The sequence below is a fragment of the Hibiscus syriacus genome, unplaced genomic scaffold, assembly GCF_006381635.1.
Source record: "Hibiscus syriacus cultivar Baekdansim isolate YM2019G1 unplaced genomic scaffold, ASM638163v2 tig00116964_pilon, whole genome shotgun sequence".
NCBI lineage: Eukaryota > Viridiplantae > Streptophyta > Magnoliopsida > Malvales > Malvaceae > Hibiscus > Hibiscus syriacus.
In genome coordinates this window covers 1,553,541-1,572,430 of record NW_024063489.1, presented here as the reverse complement: position 1 = coordinate 1,572,430, position 18,890 = coordinate 1,553,541, and the positions used below count along the sequence as shown (strand labels likewise).

The window sequence follows — 18,890 nt, the reverse complement described above, 5'->3', positions numbered from 1 at the left end:
GACCATATATACAATTGTATTAAATATAAGTTTAGCAATGTTTGGAGTCGTTTTCGATTCGGATTTATACTTTGTTATCCACCAATAATCGATGTCTCGAAGCATTGAATGTTTTCCCCGACTAGGCCGGATATACCATGTGAGCATTTTGTGAAACACTCTCGACTCTACATCTAGGTGAATTGGGCTATTTCTAGCAACCCGTTTTATTGTAGTATCTAAATTATTTTCATCTGAATCCCCTTTATTCTCGACACAAAATCAAAAAAGTGTTGATACATGTTATCCAATATGGGACCCCAAAAGGTAGCAATACTCTCAACACTTTCTTTGTTGTTGGAATCCAATGCATGTTGCTGTAATTACGCAACAAACATTATTAATTTACCGTCTATAACACTACTTTTCAACATTTATTAATTTAACTCACCGCTAAGAGGTAAGGAAGGTAGCCAATCCTCCGGAGTGGCTTTTGAGAATCGTAGCATACTATCCAGGTGAGAAAATCAATAACCTAACAAAATTAATTACACAATCAGAACATATTCAATAAGTTTTAACATTTTCTACTTACCACATCGCCAACCCATTCCGTAGGCTTCAACGTTGCAACGTCGTATACACTAGCGAATTGATTTCCCATTGAGATTACAGAATATCTGTATGAATCATTAGGATTAATATGTTGTCATGAAATATTTAAATATCACTCACAAAGAAATATATTTCAGTTACCCCGATTCTAACTCACTATTCCATAAATAATCACAAATTGCAGCTTTGATGTCATCAATTCCGCTTAGAATATCTGCTTTTTCAACCTACAATTTTTCATACAAATTTTTGTCACAACAACATGATAAAAATCAAATTAAGTTTTCTTTTATTCAACTTACCTTCTGCTTCTTCTTCTGGGGTGCAGGACATTCCGAATCCAAATCTGCTGCTATAACACTCTCCGGTGTATAAATGACATCGACTTCCTTCCTCCTCATTTCTTCCATCTTTTCTTCTTCCTCCTCCCTCTTTTCTTCTTCATATTTTTTCAGTTCCTCGTATTTTTGCTCTACATAGCTCTTCATCTTTTTTATTTCACCCTTCAATTGATCTCCTTCATCCAAGTATTGATCAACCACCCCCTTCACCCCCGTAAGTTCACTCCTCAATTCCACAACCTCCTTCACCACTCTATCAAATTTTTCACCCGTCACAATCTTAAGATTACCCCTTAACACCTCAACTTCTTTCACCACTTCACCCCTCAACATCTCTACTTCTTTCACCACTCCATCTATTTTTCCTTCCACTTCCCCCTTATGCCTCTCAAGTGTATCTTCAACTCTCTCAAGTTTCTCTTCGACTCTCTCGAGTTTCTATTCGACTCTTGATTGTCTATGTATGATATCAAATTGGATTTTTTTTATATCTTCCAATTCAGACATCAAAATGTCGAAGTTACTCTATTTTCCCTCACCATCATCCCCCTCACCGTCATCCCCCAATACAACCATCTCTTCTTTCTTCTCCTCTACATCCACTGCCTCCTCTACCTCCTTGCCAATAACCTTCAAAATTAAATTACAATATTAAGACATTGATTATATTCTTAATATTATTTAATTACATTTATTACCCTTTCTTGCTTCCTCGGTCTATCCAACTTCAACTTCGCCATCACTCTAACCACCTCTTCCTTCCCCCATGCACAGATGCGTGCCACTCCGGTTCTTTCATAAGCCAGCACTGCCTCACAGCTCGACCAAAAATCGAACAGTGTAACCTGCATTTATAATAAAATTTATAATTTTATATAATAAATATACTATCATTTTATATAAAAACACAAAAAAGTTCTTCAACTCATTTACCTCTAAGATTGCTATGCACCCTTTGAGGTATATCTGGCTGCCTTTTTTAAAGGTGATTATTGATTCAATCAATCTCGAATGGACATATTCAGCCCTATTGAATTCACCCTTCAAGCCTTCATCGCAAATGAACTTCATATAGTCCTTGTTCGTTGACATATCACCCGTTGGACAAAGAAGGATATCGACAAGGTACAATAGAACTCTGGCCTTCAGCTCACCCCCCCGTAAGATTCACTTTTGATTTCCTCTTCAATTTCAGCATATGTCACCTTATGCTTCAAACCATATTTGGAGGCAAGTGCTTTCTAGTCCTTACTCTTACAGACTTCTACAACACTTTTGCCTTCATTTTCTACCCCCAATACGACTGCAGCACATGGGATCCCGAGAGGAAATGAAAAATCACCATACTTAGCAATATATTATTTGACATCAAATTACGTCATCAAGGATCGACACAATTCCCTCCGAATAGGTCGATCCCTTACTCCTACCAACGATCCAAAACCTATTTCTCCTAGCACATTCAACTGACCCTTCTCCTTAAGGTGTTTAATTAATGAATTCACCCTTTTAATGTTGCACCTTGTCGACACTTCCTACATTTTTTAACAATATATAATGTTATAGTTCTTATATATTTTGTATCAACATATTTACAAGTTTAATGAATATCTTATTTTCATGTGCTTTCCTCTATTCTTTGTATTCTTTACTATCATTCCTTGACTGTGTGATGTAAGGTTCCTTTTCAACATCACTCATCGAATTCCATTTGGACCTCACATCTTTTGTCACCTAATATTAAGCATAAACGTTTCTTAATCAATACATTAACACTAAATCTCAATGTCAATTTCATTTTACATACCGAACCGCTCTGTGTGCCATCTTCCTTCATCCTTTTGCATTCGGCCATACTGTCAACATTTAAAATTTGTAATCAATTTAAAGTTCTTAAATACTTTAATCCAATTACCATTTCAACAATAATAACAAAAAGACATTGATACTTACTAGAAGTACATATATCCACCCTTTGGTTGCTTTCGAGTCTCGGCCTCAATTTCAAAGTCATTTGCGCCACCAACAATTTTTCCACCCATTGACTCCATTTTTCCTTCATATATCAGTTTACGCAAATCAAATCAAATACTTGTTACATACACTTTATTCAATATACAATTATAGATAACTACTCTTGTGGTAAAACGGTTTTCTTCAAAAGAATTTGAATGGCCACTAAAAATATGTCGGCACATTTATACAACCTATAATATCATTTTCTACCTATAATGTTTAATAAAAGTATCGACATTTATATTTTACCTTGAATATCACTTTCTACCTGTAATCGGTCTCAAATGCTTCTTTACTCCAAAACCCCAAACAACACGAAAAAACCCTATTTGCGATTACTATAATAATAAAAAACTAGGGTTTCGACAACATACTTTTCGATTCGACTGCAGCAACAAACAAACAAATTTTTCTTTAGAAACGCCTTCTGAAATGCAGCAACAATAACGATTCGATTTCAAAAACTCGTCCGTTCTATCTATTTTCAGAGGATATTTAGTTATGGTCTTTATATTTTCATCGGATATGTTATTTATATTTAATCGATACAACTACCAAAGTGTCGATACTTTTATGTCAGGTGTCAATACTTTCGATAGGATAATTACATATTTCTTTGAAAGTGTCGATAATTTATTACACGTACTTATGAAAGTATCGACACTTTCAATATATTTGGTAGCGCTTTACCGGTTTTATCATTTTGATACCGGTTTTATCATATTTTTACATGTTATATCATTGTGGATCGATACATTTTTATAAAGTATCGACACTTTATAGGCGCTAAAACTGCTTCTCTTTTAAATTCACAAAGTGTCGGTCCTTATATTAAAGTATCGACACGTTCAATATATCTGGTAAGGATTTATCGGTATTGTCTTTTCATGACCGGTTTTATCGATATTTTTACCTGTTATATTGATATGGATCGATACATTTTTAATTTGGATCGACAAAACTGACAAGTTAAGTTTGCCGATTGCCAAAGTTTTTAATATTTCTTCATGACTTAGACCTACTACATTATTATTACTCAACATTTCCGATAGCGCTAAACCAAATTTGTTAAATATCTTTTAATGTATCCGGTAACGCCGTATATTAACCCGTCTTTTCTGATACATCCCCATGTTACTGTTAAATCTTCGAACATAACTAACAAGTTTTCAGAAAAATATAGTATTTGGTATCCAACACTCTCAAGTTATAGATCAGAAATGAATGCCGAGTGGGATATTCGTATCAGTGCTAAGCATTGAGAACACAACACCACGGTTTGATCCAGTTTTGTTGTTTAACAGTAACTCTGAATTGAAACTATGATGTTAGTTTATGGAAGTGAAAAAAGGACAAAGAGAGAAGGATCGACAAGACAAAGAAGTCAAGTGTCGTCGTTTTCCAAAGATCCAAGTTCCTCTCCAAGATATGGCTACAAATTCTGATGGCCCTGAGAAACACCTTCACTTAAAAGATTTTGGAATGGGAATCCACCAAACAAACAAAACTCCCAATAAATTTCTTCAACCCCAGTTGTATGTATGGATCACATTCTTGGCTGGTCGTTGTCAGAAATGGAGGTGGTGGGGATGGTGCTTTTGGGACCCCATTTTATTTTGGTGTAAAATGAAGCTCGTCTTTTGCTTCTTTCCATCTGAAATACATTTGCCTGTTTTGAATCAGGAATAAGCATAGGTTACCAAATTTACCAACCCTACCTTTTAAGCTAAGCTGGCAATTAACTGGGAAATGGTGGGTCATTCTTCTTTTCTCTCGCTTGTGTCAATGTACTATAACTTGAAACCAGCTGATAATAAATGGCGAAATTCACTTTACAGCTCTATCATATATTGGTGAATGTGGAAGAATTTAGTAGTTTTTAACCGATATGAGATAACACTCGATTGATATACTTTTGTAATGGCCTCACTTGATTAATGGGAACTCCTTGAATGCATATACACCCTGTCCATCCAAGGACCACTGCTATTTTCGTTTTGTTTACCTTTTAATATTCTTTTTTTTGTTAAATATTAAGTTTCCAAAGTTAATTATCGTTTTCGCCGCTTCGATGTATTATGTATATAAAGCATAAACCTTTATATTATTCAGCCAAAAGGGCTAAAAGAAAAGAGACTAGTCTTTTCTGACAGTATTGAAATTTGTACAGAAAACTATCAACTCAACATTGAAATTTTGTTCAAGTCTTCCATGGAATCAAGTGGAAGGCAATGGTCGGCAGAATATTCTCTCGGTATATTACTAGTTTTAAATACTAAATTCTACAGTGGATAAACCTCAAGAATTTACATGGTCTTGCATGATTGTGTCAAGGAAAGAAACTGGAGATTATCACTGAAAAATAAAAATATATACACCAATGACTGAGGAATTTAATTTATTTTAATGTTATCAGGTTGTTTCCCACTGCAATGACAGGAACAAATAAAAAACTAGAATGAAAGTAGAAAAAAAGAACAAGAATAAAAGGAAGGGAAAAGATCCCATTGAGATCCAATGCCTTTTTTTTAACAAATTCCTCACATTTTTTCTCTCCAGAGCAGCTGCATGCAGTAGTAGAGACAAAAGCTGTGACAGTTTACCCTTTTGTCATTCCCAGTTTCCTTACTGGAAACCACCTGTTTCCAAGAGATTAATACAATACAAATTAGGCATATATAACCATCAAATTTCCATTTTTACTCCACAGATTGCACTATATTCTAAATGCCAAAGCTTCACGAGAAAGTGAAATGTAAAGATTCACCTGAATCTTTAGAACCTGTTTTCCCAGATTTCAAGAATCCAATTTTTTTGTGGAATGCTGATTTTCCCTGAAAAAAGAAAAGCTCAAAAGTGACATAACTAAGCTTCAATTCAGGAGAATGTATGCATAACAGTGGAAGGCAAACTGGTTTAATGGATTAATCAGTACCTTTAAATGTGTACCAGAGAACCCTTGTGAAAAGTCCAACAAATCCATTGAAACTTCTTTCCTGCAGTTCTTCTGTTCTTAGACACCAAGAACACCCATTATTACTCCGTTTTTTTACAAAAATGAACTGATGCTGTGATGCATATAAATACAGACTATAATAAGAACATTGTATTAATTCAAGAAGGGGAACTTGCCTTGGAAAAGCTTATTACAGGGGAACTGGCAGTGTCATCAAGATAAGAATGCTGTTGATTGTTACCATGTTCTTTGATTTTCTGTTTATTTTTGCTGCTTCTCTTAGCTGGTTCAGAGGTTGAAGGAACAGAACAGAAGCTCCCATTCTCCTCAAGGCATTCCTCATAATCTTGGTAATAATGTCTAGGGCCAGAAGATGCATCAGACACCATGGATAAGTCCTGCTCCTCATCGTCAACCGCGAAGTTCCCACTGAACTTTTGATACCTGGTTTGAGAATAAGAGGATTGATCTAAGTAGTAAGTCCAACCAGATTCACAACCACTACCACATTGTGAAGCTGATGTATTCATTTTTCTCTCTCTTTCTCAAACCAATCTACAACCCCTCGTATATTAAAAAGATAAGGGAAAAAAATGAATTTGCTATTGGAAAAATGAAAAAGACTCCTCTCTCTTTTTTCTCTCTTGGATTACCACATACATGCAAACTCTTGAAGCTGTTGTTTATAAACAGAAAAGGGAAAGAGGGTATAGCGGGATAAGACCAAATCCTAGACTACTTTTTGTCCTTTCTTCGATCCTTTCTCCCTCTTGTTTTTTCTAAGGTAAATCAATCAAATTTGCCAATTGGCTTAGTGAAAGAGAGAGAGAGAGGAAATGAAAGCAGTTGGTAACAATGGTGATAAGGGAAGCGGTTAGCAATTCATGCATAAATGTAGATACAGCAGCCAGTACAACGATGGAGCTGTCCTTTCGATAAGAACCTAGAAGTGGAAATTGGTGGATGTATTTTACTGCTCAATTAATAGACCTATAACACCTTTTACTTTCCTGCATGTCATTGATGTTTATATATAGCCTTTGATTAGTTTGGAAGTTGATAGAATGGCTTCAAACAGGGTAATAATATCACTTCAAACGAATGTATCAAGCTGGACACTTAAATACACAATAATGAAAACACTTCCCTTTAAAAGAGATTAGTGAATTATTTAAACAAGGTGTTGTCATGATCATGACAGTACTGTCTCACGTCTTTAATACTCTTTTACTGTCAGGATTCTCTAAATGGAACCCTTTTTCTTCTTTTTGTTAAAAACTGCAAATTGTTTCATCTTCACTAACTAGAATCTTAAATGAACCATCATCCAGGATTCGGGCTGGGATTTTTGTTGGGATTTCAGGGCTTTTGTTCATGATGTAAAGATGTAACTTTATTCTAAACTTAAAAATAATACCCTTCTTTAATTTGTTTAAACCAACTACACCAAATGTGAAACGGGCAGACATGCTTGTCCCTTTGCTGAGTTGATGCGGACTCAATTTTTGTAGTAATCGAAACACTACTGTAAACCCATTTTCTTTATATCTATTTATTTTCCCTACGCCACCATTGAAATCTAAAGCTAGAAGTTGGAATGCAATAAAATGGCGGGGTATCGAGTGACCCCATGAATGTTAGGTCATTGCAAAGGATCTGGCATCTGAAGAATATGCACTCCGAAAGGTAATTTTCCTTCAGAAGCATATATGCAAATAAAGCAAACCCTCATTTGGTTGGACTGTAGAGACTCTGAGTTATGCTAATGGCTGGCTGTACTTTTTAGCAACATTACACAGTTACACTTCAAAGATGACTGGGAGATTAAAACTAAAAGTCTAAGAACTATTGATGATTTGGTATTTGATGAGTGAACTCTAGAAATTCGACTCTTCCTTGTTCATCCTGTTCCAATTCACATGGCGAGTGGGAGAGAGCTTTAATCACTCGTATCCTGAAAAACACCACTTGCTTGAGGGACTTGGTCTTTAAGATTGAGAAGATTTTGGTCTTCAGCATTTTGGACTTGGGTGATTGATTCGTAAACATCAACTTCTTCAATATCTGCTTAATCATCGGCATGATAAAAGAACTTGGTAGGACTGGGAGAAATCTACAATGATGTAATATAATCTGACCCGAGCCTGTTAAAGATGATGGACTGAATTCAGATGCTCCTTAAGAATAATATCTTTTCCGGTTTTAAGGTAGAAAATCCACCCTAGTACATTCAAAATAGCTGTTCTTGGGCCTACTAATAATGTTGAATCCTCATGGTGACCACTGATGCAATTGCAAAATCATACACCCATATCACACGGCTAAACCACGTACGACTTCCTTTATAGTTCTTACCCGACCCGAGTGTTAAATTTTGTTAGAAACAATAATTTCCTGCAGATCTCATTTACATTTCCAAACCGGCCTTGATTTCATATAAAATGTAGACCAAATAGCTAGCCTGACTTAACCAAATGAAAAATTCTTTAGTCCGAGCTCCTTAGAATCTAGGATTATAAAAACAAATGACAAAAATCATTGGCCGTTTAATTAGGCCAAAAGGCGATACTTGATTTTAAGAAAACAATGATTATATAAATTGCAATGGAAAAAACATCATGGGGCCGTTGTAGGATCTTCTTCTGGATCAAAATGGTCCCAGACATTAAACTCATGTGCACATGGCCTTTGGTAGTTTGTGGCCCTTTGCCAGTCCATGACTCGTAACCTCTATGCGTAAAACAAATCATCAGTTTCGCATTTGGTTTTCTGCTGTTATTGCATGCTCTCTCATTCAGTATTTTGTTTTCCATCCTGCTTGATTATCAGATTAATATACAAACTAGTTTGAGCAATACCTAATCAACCACAAACCTGTAAACACTTTGAACTTTGAATTATCTTCCTTTACCTTGATTACATTCTATCTAGAAGTAGAATCAGTAAGACTTTGGCCAATTGCTACAATCCGGTTGTTGAAGGGTATAGTAGTATGGGGTTTGCAGACAGCTTGGAATTTTCCAACCGGGTCCCCTACAGTGGAAGAGTCAAAGCAAAATTGCCAGTTGCTGCTTAATGATTACAGCAAAATACCACCCTCTTATCAAAATTTACAACCCTTCCCCCAATAATTAAATGTATGATTTTCTAGAATTAAAAATGGAACTCATTTGATGAAACGATCTTAAAATATGTTTTAATAGCACTAGTTAGTAAAACCCAGGTTTTAATGGCTAAAGCAAACAAAGTGGGAGTCCCCATCAAACAAAAACCAAAGTCAAACCTCTCCCCTTGCACACTATCTTCCAAATAAATTACAAACGCTCACATGAATCCCAATAAAAGCACACGTCTATTTCGTATTTAATTTGGGTTGCACGAATGATTGTGAAATGGATGAGGATATGTATTATTTTATAATCTGGAAAGCAATTTGATCAATGCCTTTCTGTTTAGCAGCAGTGCCATGTGCATATTATATAATATCATCCATACTATTTTTTTGTACTGACAAGTATAGACTTATATGTCATTCTCAGACTGATGACCGTCCATACCTAAAGACTAGAGAAGCTCAAGCTCCCCATAGCTTAGTCGGTTTCAAACTGACATGATTTATCTTCATATTGATGTATGATTCTTCCTCCCCTTATACCATATTTAGCCAGAGCTTTTTTTTTTTTTAAAAAAAAAACAGATATGAAAAGAAAAGAGTGTACAATTGTATTACATGTGATAGCAAGAAGGTGCAAGTTGTGGTGAAAATGAAGTGGGCACGAGGGTACAACTCGCCATGTTTTGGGGATCGAAAATCTTGCTGCTTTCAGTGGATGATGCTATTTCAGGGCTCACAAACAAGTGAATATATATAGGGCTGGGACGATAAATTACCTGAATCACACCATAACTCAATTGCACCAGAGTAAGTTTTGATCTGCTGACGATCCTTGATTGTCCTTTTATACATACCCGGGTTTTGTGTCTTCCTGATTGTCTTGGCTTATTATTCTCTGTGTTAATTGCCTGCAAGATACCTTCAATTTCAGGAATTGTTTGTTCAAGTCCAGTCCAATTATCTAGAAAAGGCCTGTTGCTAGTAGATGCTTTTGTGAGCCGGATATAATTAGATCCATTTGTTTCTGTTTTAAAGGGAAAGCAACAACTATAGAAAGTTCAGTTGTTTATGTATATATTAAATGGATTATTATTTATTACAGTATTATAAGTAATTAGAAATTATGACAAGTGTTAGTGACAGTTGACAACAATTAAATGTTGTTTGTCAAATTAATTTTTATTAATCGTGTGCGCTGAAGATCGATTGCTGTGGTTGTGTGATTTTCCATTTAAATGATCCCTCGATGTGTGTTGGTGTGCTGTATGTTTTTTGAGGGCATTTGCGTTTCTGCTCTGTGGTAGTGTGGTTTAAAAGTGTGTTCATATTCAGCCCTGGGTTTATTTTGGCTGTTCTGTCAGGCCTAATGTGTTTGTTGTGGCTGTTCTGTGCTGTATGACCTCTATTTCTACAATTTTATGGGTATTTTTTTCCCTTTATTTAGAATTAGAGATGTTTTTTTAACGAGACCCGTGAAATTGTTTCGTTTGTATTCTTATTCTTAACATTTTCTTAATACAATACGCCCCCTTCCAAAAAAAATATATAATTATTGATATTTTTGTTTTAAAAATATAATTTTTAATTTTTTAAAATTGAAAATTAGTTCAAGTCCTTTAATAGAAAAAATGATATAAAAAACTAAATAAACACAATCAAATAAATCAAGAAAAACAATGTGCAACAAATATCAGCATTGTTGATGAAAGATGAAGAAATCAGCAATAACAATCTAAAAAATAATAATAACTGATTTTATTATAATTTAACGTGACTTGCATATTTAAAATGACTTCAAGTATATGTCATGATGAAAAAATTAATCTAAAAATTCATAGAAGATGATAGATTAATAAAAGAATCAACTATCCATCAACTAGATGAGCAATATGATTTTGAAAAATATACTTTGTCCATCAACGGACTACCCTTTGGTTTATAAAGTCGTTAAAATGCTTACGTAAGAAACTTAGCCAGAAGCTTCGCGCTTTCTGCTTCGGGTTCTGGTTGTTGGGCTTTGTGTTTGTTGAAAGGAGTTCATTGGTATTGTGGGCTTAAACCCAAATGCGCTTCAAAGAAGAAAAAACCCAAAACGTGTTTTGATAGCAAGAAAAGAGTGTGGTATTGATTTTGGAATTTGGAGTGTTGCCATTTGTTCTTGGGATGTATCGAGATGGAGTCTTCGTGATCTACCCTTTCTCGTCCTGTTTTGCCAACAACAATACTTTGTTCTGGTCATTAGTTTATTAGAGTTTTGAAAAGCTTGCAAGTATTTTCAATCTTGCAATTTGCTCTTTCTACTCTTCTTTGTCTCTGCATCGTTACACCTTGCTAGTTCGTCAAGGACAAGAGTGGATTCAGCGCTTCTCAAGATAGAATCGGCGTGTTCCGATTTGAGGACACTCCTACAATCATCAGCTAAAATAAGAAAAGACTTGGAAGAGATGGAGAAGAAGTTTGATTCTATAGATGAAACTCTCTCAACAGCTGCAAAAAGAGTAGCACCTTTGCAGTCCCTGGCTATGGCTGCTAAGGCTCTTGATACCAGAACTAATAGAGCCGTCTCTCCGGCTCTTGATCTACTCAACAGTTTCAAGCTCTCTGAATCTTTCCAGCACAAGCTCGTTGAACTCTCCGACAAACTATCTATTAAGAAAAATCCAAGGAAGAGACTTAAAAAGCTGCTCAAATACGTCCAATGTGTCGATCAGCTTAACAAAGCTATTAAGTTAATCAGTCGAGACGGTGAGCCGGTGATTCAAAAGCTTCAAGAGGCGGTGGAATTCTTGAGCAGAACAAAAGCCACTGATCGATATCGAACGGAGAGATTGAAGGAGACTTTGATCACACTTAGAGCTCTATATGAATCCGAGGTTGATGCTATGAAGTTTGATGGGTTGCTTGACGAGGTTTTACTAAATCTGCAGGACGAATTCGAGATTATGTTACAGAAAATGAAGCATCAAAATATAGGGGAGCAACAAGCAGATGAAGAAGCTGATCAACCAGAGACAGTGGTTTCTGAACTTGGCACCGAAATGGAGGTCGAAATCCTTAGGCGAATTGCAGAAATCCTCGCTGCCAATGATTGTTTGGATATATGTATTGATATCTTCGTCAAGGTAAACAAAATGTCTTGTTTTCAAGCTTTCATTTTTTTGGTTATTTTCCTGAGGCTACAATAGAAAGTGATTTAAACAGAGAGGTACAAGCTGACATGAGGTACAGAAGAGCAGCCAAAGCGCTGATGCGATTAAACCCTGATTACTTAAGAACATACACTCCAGAAGAAATTGATGAAATGGAGTGGGAGAGTCTGGAGACAGCAATTTCTCTTTGGATCCAGCATTTCGAGCTTGCAGTCAAAACAGTCTTCATATCAGAAAAGAAACTATGCAAACAAGTTTTGGGAGGACTTCCCGAAGTGCTTATCTGGCTAGAGTGTTTTGTCAAGATTACAGATAAAATCATGGCGGTGTTTTTCCGCTTTGGAGAAGGTGTTGCAAGGAGTAGTAGAGAGCCCCAGAAACTTTTCAAGCTCTTGGAAATGTTCGACTCCTTAGAAAAGCTGAAACTCGAATTTACAGAGATTTTCGAAGGTGAATCAGGAGCTGATATCTGCATACGTTTTAGGGAACTCGAAAAGCTACTCGTGCATGCTTCAAGCAAAGTATTTTGGGAGTTTGGCCTCCAAATCGAAGGCACTTCTCAATGGTTTCGCGCCACCACAAGATGGTTCAGTCCCGAAACTTGTGAGATATGCTGTCAATTACCTTAAGTACCTTACCACGGAGACATAGTGCACCCATGTCTAAAGTTTTACGAACAGAACAAATCTGGAAAGCTGGCATCTTATCGAAACCCGAAACTGATGATAATTTACTCAAAGATGCCGTCTCTAATATCATGGAAGCTCTTCGGAGACACATCGATCAAAGAGTTCCGGTTACAAAGACAAAATCCTGCCCCACATATTTGTCATGAACACATATTGGTATATTTATATGAGAAGCAAGAATACAGAACTTGGGAAGCTTTTAGGAGAGCAATACTTGAAACAGAAATACAAGAGCGTTGCAGAGGAGTCGGCTTACATGTATCAATGGCAAGCATGGGGACCATTAGTAAGGTTGTTAGAGAAGGAAGAATCGGAGCAAGACACCAAGGCTACAGCAGCTTTTGTGAGAGGTAAACTGGAAGCATTTTTTAAATGCTTTGATGAGATCTCACAAAGGCATGCAGGGAGTTATAGCATTCCTGACGCTGATTTAAGGGCACAATTAAGAGGAGCAACAGGGAAACTGGTGATTCCTGTTTATAGTGATTTCTTGAATACACACTCAACGTTGTTGTCCGGAAAATCTTATGTTAGTCCTGAATAGTTGCAAGGATTGGTGGGTCAGGTTTTCAATGGAACTGATCGAACTGGAACTGGGAGGCTGAAGTCGTGATTCCAAGGACAGACTGCCCGCGAGGAACTCCGTTTCCGGGGAACGAGAGCTTAAGAATTTAAGACGATCTAGATCAAAATCCGTTGATGTATGAATCAATGATTGCTTATTTCCTTCTTATGGTTTTATTTTTTTCCCCTTCAAACTGTTGCATGAATGATAATTAAGATTGCTTCCTTTTCATAATAAGATATGTAACTACGTTTCCTGTTTATACCGGAAATTATGGATCATTCTCAAAATGACAATTAAACAAAACATGAAATTTTAAAAGAAGACAACATCACATTTTCAAAGCTTCTTTCTGCTGCAATCACTTGAGATCCTGGTATTTTTTGGACATATAAGATGTATATAAATCCTGATTATTTTGAGAGGTCCAAGCTCCTCAAAGCCCAGCCCAAAGGTAAATAACATTGCACCGCACGCAATTTTCCCCTAGTTCCAACCAAAGTACGGCAATGTTTTGTTTCCTTGCCTTAATTGCTGACAAAACAACGGTTTAGTTGGGAACTGTTATTGGAATCATTCCTTCATCTCCAAGAATCTTCTCCAATCAAACTCTTACTGACCGAACTTTCATCTCAAACACAACCATCAAATTGTTTCCAGACAATACAAAGTTTTTTCGTCCCTGAACTATTATGGCTAATCCCAAAGACCGAAATGAGTCTTCATTTTCCTTCTCCGACTTCCCTGAAGACGTCCAGCTTTGCATCCTCTCCTTCCTTTTCCCGCCCGAGATCGCGAATTTCGCTTCCACCTCAAAACGCTTCGTTTCGCTATGTCGAAACACCAAGCTCTGGTTCACCCTTTGCCAACGCCGGTGGGGCTCCAATACCCAGATCAATAAATGGGGTGGCGGTAAAATCACTTACAAGCTCCTTTACAAGACCCTAACGCAGTGGGAGAATCTCATCGGCTTCTGGCGCCATTGCGATCGAGCCGCCGTCTCAGGTCAATGTCCTCGGTTGATCGTTTTCGAGTGGGGCTCATCATTTATTTCCGGTTCTAGGATTTGTCTTTCCCAAAACGACTCCTACCATGTTACCAAAACGCCGTTCTTGTGGATGGGGATATCCCCAGATGGGCAAATCGTATACTTTCTCGACCCGGAGGGCCAAACTGAAATACCATCCGGGGATTTCGATAGCTGGTTGGAATTTGTCTGCTTGTACCAAAATTTGGTTCCGGCCAATGTTAATTTCATGGGTAAGGATCATTTTATTGTTGAAGAAAATTCAACCTTTTGGCATAGTTGTAAAAGTAAAGATGTGTTGAGAAAGAGTTCAAGTTCAAAGAATTTGATAGAAGTTAGTGATGAAGTTATAGAGAGTGGTACTGCCGGGAGCTTACCGGACCGTTTCGTATCGGAAATGTATTCGCATTTTGCAAATAAAACGAGCCCCGTTGGGGATAGAGCATGGAGGAGGCAGAGGAAGAAGGAGAAGGAAAGGCAAGGGATGAGGAAATGGGAGCCTGAGCATTTCCTTAAAGTTGTTGATTGCTCGCCTACTGAAGGTAAGCCCCTGCAGGGTCTTTGGAAGGTGCTGTGAAAACTCCTCGTTTTCCAAATTGTGCTTTATGTCTGAGGTTAAGAACTCGTGTTTGTAAATATATTGTTGTTGACTAATAATGTTGTTTTCTTTCATTCATCTGCAAATGTGTAGTATAGTGGAATTGGAGTTATTGTCTGACTTGTGGGATTAGGAGGAAAATGGGAATGCTTGTAATGCTGCCTTCTAAGGTTTTTTGTGAAGGCTTGCCATAGACTTGATAGTTGCATTTCAGTTCTAGTTTTCAGTTCAAGCCGTCGTGTTAGCTCGGAGTAATCCTTGTTTTCTCTTGCTTTCTTTAAACAACCGTGGAATTTTTTTGACCAATGTTTCCAAATTTTAATAACATTTTGATAAGGCTATGGCAAAATACAAATATGAGAAAGAAATGTCTTGGGGAAATGGTTGGTTCAGGGTGTAGACTGCAGTAGGAGCCATTGTGTTGTTTGACAAACATCGTTTTTGTGGAGTCTACTGAGGCACTGCCCTTAGGCCCTAACCGTGATGGTCCAATATGATTTGCAATTTGCACTTGGTTAATATGGTTTTACAAGTGCATTTGACTGGCATACTTTGGGTTTCATACAAGTCATTGTTTTTCAGAAGCTTTGTTCGTTCTACTGAAGTGTTTGATAAATATTTCCCCTCATGTCAATGATGAGTGAATAGGTTTTTATTTATTACAGCTAAGAGTCGACTCTCCTCCAGCTTATAATTGCTGGGAATTTCTGGTGACATGAACTTGATTTTTTATCTTTTTAAATATGATGAAATTGGGGCAGGTTCCTGCATTAATATTTCCCCTCGGTTTCCACAAGTTGTAGCACGTTAATATAGTTTCTGATAAGACACAATAATAATACGAAGTGGTAACTGAGACAAACATTGTACAATAAACAGTGAAAATAGTCTATAACACACGGGGTAATGTTTCTATTAAGCATTTGCAAATAAAGCATCTAACATGTGAAAACCGAAAAGGGTGAAGTTCGGCTTTAGCATCATTTCATAAATAATGCAAGCACATTGCATGACTTCATAAAGGGGTCATAAACATTAAATCAGGCTACGAGCCTGACCAACCGAATGAAAATGTAAAAGTCCATTCATCATTTAGCCCGTCCATATACAGTCGTCCACTCTTATAGATCAATCTTGCATAGATCTTTCTAAATATGCAGCTGTGCTTTCATTCCTGCATTAAAACAAAAAAGGATCACGATCAAGCTGAAAACATAAACCACAAACAGCAATAAAAGATTCTACTAACTTATCAACCAATATTAATGAGAGAAAAGAAGACTAATTTATCATTATCATCGAGCTGAATTCTGACCTTAAATCTCTTTCTTCGTGTATCGCTGGAAGTCAGCTGAGAAACATGAGGTTCACGTTTGGGAGCTTCAGATCTGTATCTTTCTGCTGCAGGTTCCTGCATCCTGCTGCTCTTGTCTTGATTTTGACTTCTTGAGCTTCGGAAAAATCCATCCTTGTCCCATGTAACCTCATAATCAGCACTTAACCGAGATCCTTGCTAATCAATATTAAAAAACATTGGATATTAGCAGAGCTACTTATTATAGTTGTTAATGAATGAATTTATAAATGCAAAGTTAAACTGAGCCCCGACCAAAAAGCATTTGATTTAGCCCATGCTAGCAAAATAACAGCACCAAAGTATTATCTTTTGCATCACATCTGACAACGCCATGTATTCAGCCCAATCAAATCAACCATGCAATAATGTTTTATCCATTCCTTACAGATGGTCCTATGCTGTTTCACCGGGGCCAGTGCAGTGGAAACAGCACTGGTTGCCCATCAAAAAGCAGCCTTAAACAATAGGCATTGATAAGCTCTTGTCTGGGCAGGAAGTACACGACTAGTGGTGGTGTGCCATTGAATTCAACAGCAGAAAAAATAAAAATCAAGCAATGGTGCAAGGCTCGAGCAAAATGCCCCTCATCTATAATAAGAAGGGAAATATTCATACCTTTTGCAATGAGCGACCACATAATACCCTGAGTGCATCATAGAAATCCCGGTATTTCTCAAACTGAACAACAATTTTACAGTGAAGACCTGAAACAATGCCTATGTCTAAGTCATCCTCCATCCCCTTAGCAAGATCATCATCCTCAGAAACATTAAGATTCCTATTGAGTGAAAGTAAAAGGGCATACAAAAACAGTTTATGATCATGTAAAATTCAAATGGTAGCATCAACCATAACAGATGTAATCTAATATACATAAAGCAATAGGCGCACGGAACAATGGTGGAACCATATGAAAAGTTTTACAGGTACAGATATAACTAGTCTATTACAAATTCATGCGTCGATCTTCATAGGTGAGAGATAATCTATGAGAATCTAATGCCAAATTGCCAATTACTCTACCAAGTATAAAACAATATGGAAATAAATGTAAGTGCAAGGAACAATACTGCATCCACATGAAAAGTATTAGACAGAAGATTTACGATATCAGTCTATCACTAATTCAATGTATTCTTAGTCTTACTTGATTAGATAAATTCTGAGCATCTACTGTCAATGACTTTCAAATATAAAAAGATTGCAAGAAAATAAATTATTACCATACGAAAAATATGCAATTAAACCCTACTAATCCCATCAATAGAAGCAACAGAGGCTAAACTTCTGATTTCTATTTAAATCTTGCTAACATACAATCATCTAGCTTAAGTGTTTAACTATGATCAGTGAAGGGAAGTAAAAGAACATTACGTTAACAAAAATAAAAACAAAAAACCCTAAAATTATCATAATTGATAGATAATATAAAAATTTGCTCCACAAGACTAATACACCATGAAACCCACATTTTTGACAGACACAAATCACGACAGAGTTCCCACACATTCAACAACAAAGGCTTCACAAAATTTACCAGAATTCAGTGATAGCAAAAGAAGTCGAAGCAACTAAAGGTAAAAAAGAAAGGAATTACCTTATCTTCCCAAATGTGGAAAAAATGGTATGCGTGACCAGCATTGAAGGCTTGGATGAAACTCTGGGCTCCGCAAACCACCGCGACGGAACCCCTCTCAATACAATCGTATCTGGCTCTTGTCTTCCTCCCCTCGAGTAACCTATAAATAAAAACCTACTTAAAAAGAAAAATCCCAAATTGACTTCAAATTCAAATCCAAAAAAAAAATTGCCAGTAAACCTCTGTTTCGAAAAGCGTATAAATCCTCCCAATCTTTCTTCATCCTTTCAAAATCATCCGACGGGGGAATTTCAACACTAAGGTTATACTTAACTCCTTCAAGATTAAGCTCAATCCCATCCATTTTCTCAGCTACATAGCTTCTCCAATCCAGAAACTTCTTTTCCAATTCCTTCACATCAACTTCTTCGGTCTCTTCACTCTTCTTCCTACCACTCAAAAACCCAAGGTCACGAATGAAAAGAGCGCCGTGGGCGACCGGCTCGTCTCGCTTCCGTTTCTTGAGGTCTTTGAGCCTTTTTATCTGGAGGTCTTCTTCAGGAACGGTAACGGGGACGGAGAGTGAGGACTTGAGGAAATCTATCAGGGCTCGCTTTAGCTGCCATTCATCGATGGGTTTCGACACTGATGGAAGGGCAGGGTGGATTGTGAGATTGAGTTTAACGCGCGGAACTAGTGACAAACCATTCTCGATTTCTAGGGTTTCCGTTGGCGGCAGTGTCTCTAACGGTCGCATTTTAAATCGTATAACCTTCCAAGTTTCCACCTTTCTCTGCAATTCCTTAGTCGCTTCTTGGTAGGGTTTAAAGCGAAAAGAGGGGGGAAAAAAAGAGAAACGCTGTCGTTTCGGTCTTGAAGCCGCTGGAAATGGCTTTGTTTCGAC

General features: G+C 37.0%; 3 protein-coding genes and 1 pseudogene across 3 annotated transcripts; 2 read left to right on the top strand and 2 right to left on the bottom strand.

The window, feature by feature from the left end:
• Positions 1 to 5,473: 5,473 nt before the first annotated feature.
• LOC120190837 (protein SOB FIVE-LIKE 6-like) lies at positions 5,474 to 6,629 on the bottom strand. The gene is made up of 4 exons (XM_039193872.1): positions 6,084 to 6,629; positions 5,887 to 5,958; positions 5,719 to 5,785; positions 5,474 to 5,590 (listed from the first exon to the last, which is right to left on the bottom strand). Exons 1-4 carry the CDS (start codon positions 6,435 to 6,437, stop codon positions 5,577 to 5,579), a joined length of 507 nt encoding a protein of 168 aa, XP_039049803.1. The 5' UTR covers positions 6,438 to 6,629; the 3' UTR covers positions 5,474 to 5,576.
• A 908-nt stretch (positions 6,630 to 7,537) lies between these two features.
• Positions 7,538 to 13,667, top strand: LOC120190931 (annotated as a pseudogene).
• A 269-nt stretch (positions 13,668 to 13,936) lies between these two features.
• On the top strand, positions 13,937 to 15,252 carry LOC120190890 (F-box protein At3g12350-like). The gene has a single exon (XM_039193927.1). It carries the CDS (start codon positions 14,118 to 14,120, stop codon positions 15,027 to 15,029), a length of 912 nt encoding a protein of 303 aa, XP_039049858.1. The 5' UTR covers positions 13,937 to 14,117; the 3' UTR covers positions 15,030 to 15,252.
• Positions 15,253 to 15,903: 651 nt separating this feature from the next.
• On the bottom strand, positions 15,904 to 18,890 carry LOC120190964 (A-kinase anchor protein 17A-like). Its single transcript, XM_039193969.1, has 5 exons — positions 18,227 to 18,890; positions 18,005 to 18,146; positions 17,023 to 17,185; positions 16,366 to 16,563; positions 15,904 to 16,224 (listed from the first exon to the last, which is right to left on the bottom strand). Exons 1-5 carry the CDS (start codon positions 18,741 to 18,743, stop codon positions 16,219 to 16,221), a joined length of 1,026 nt encoding a protein of 341 aa, XP_039049900.1. The 5' UTR covers positions 18,744 to 18,890; the 3' UTR covers positions 15,904 to 16,218.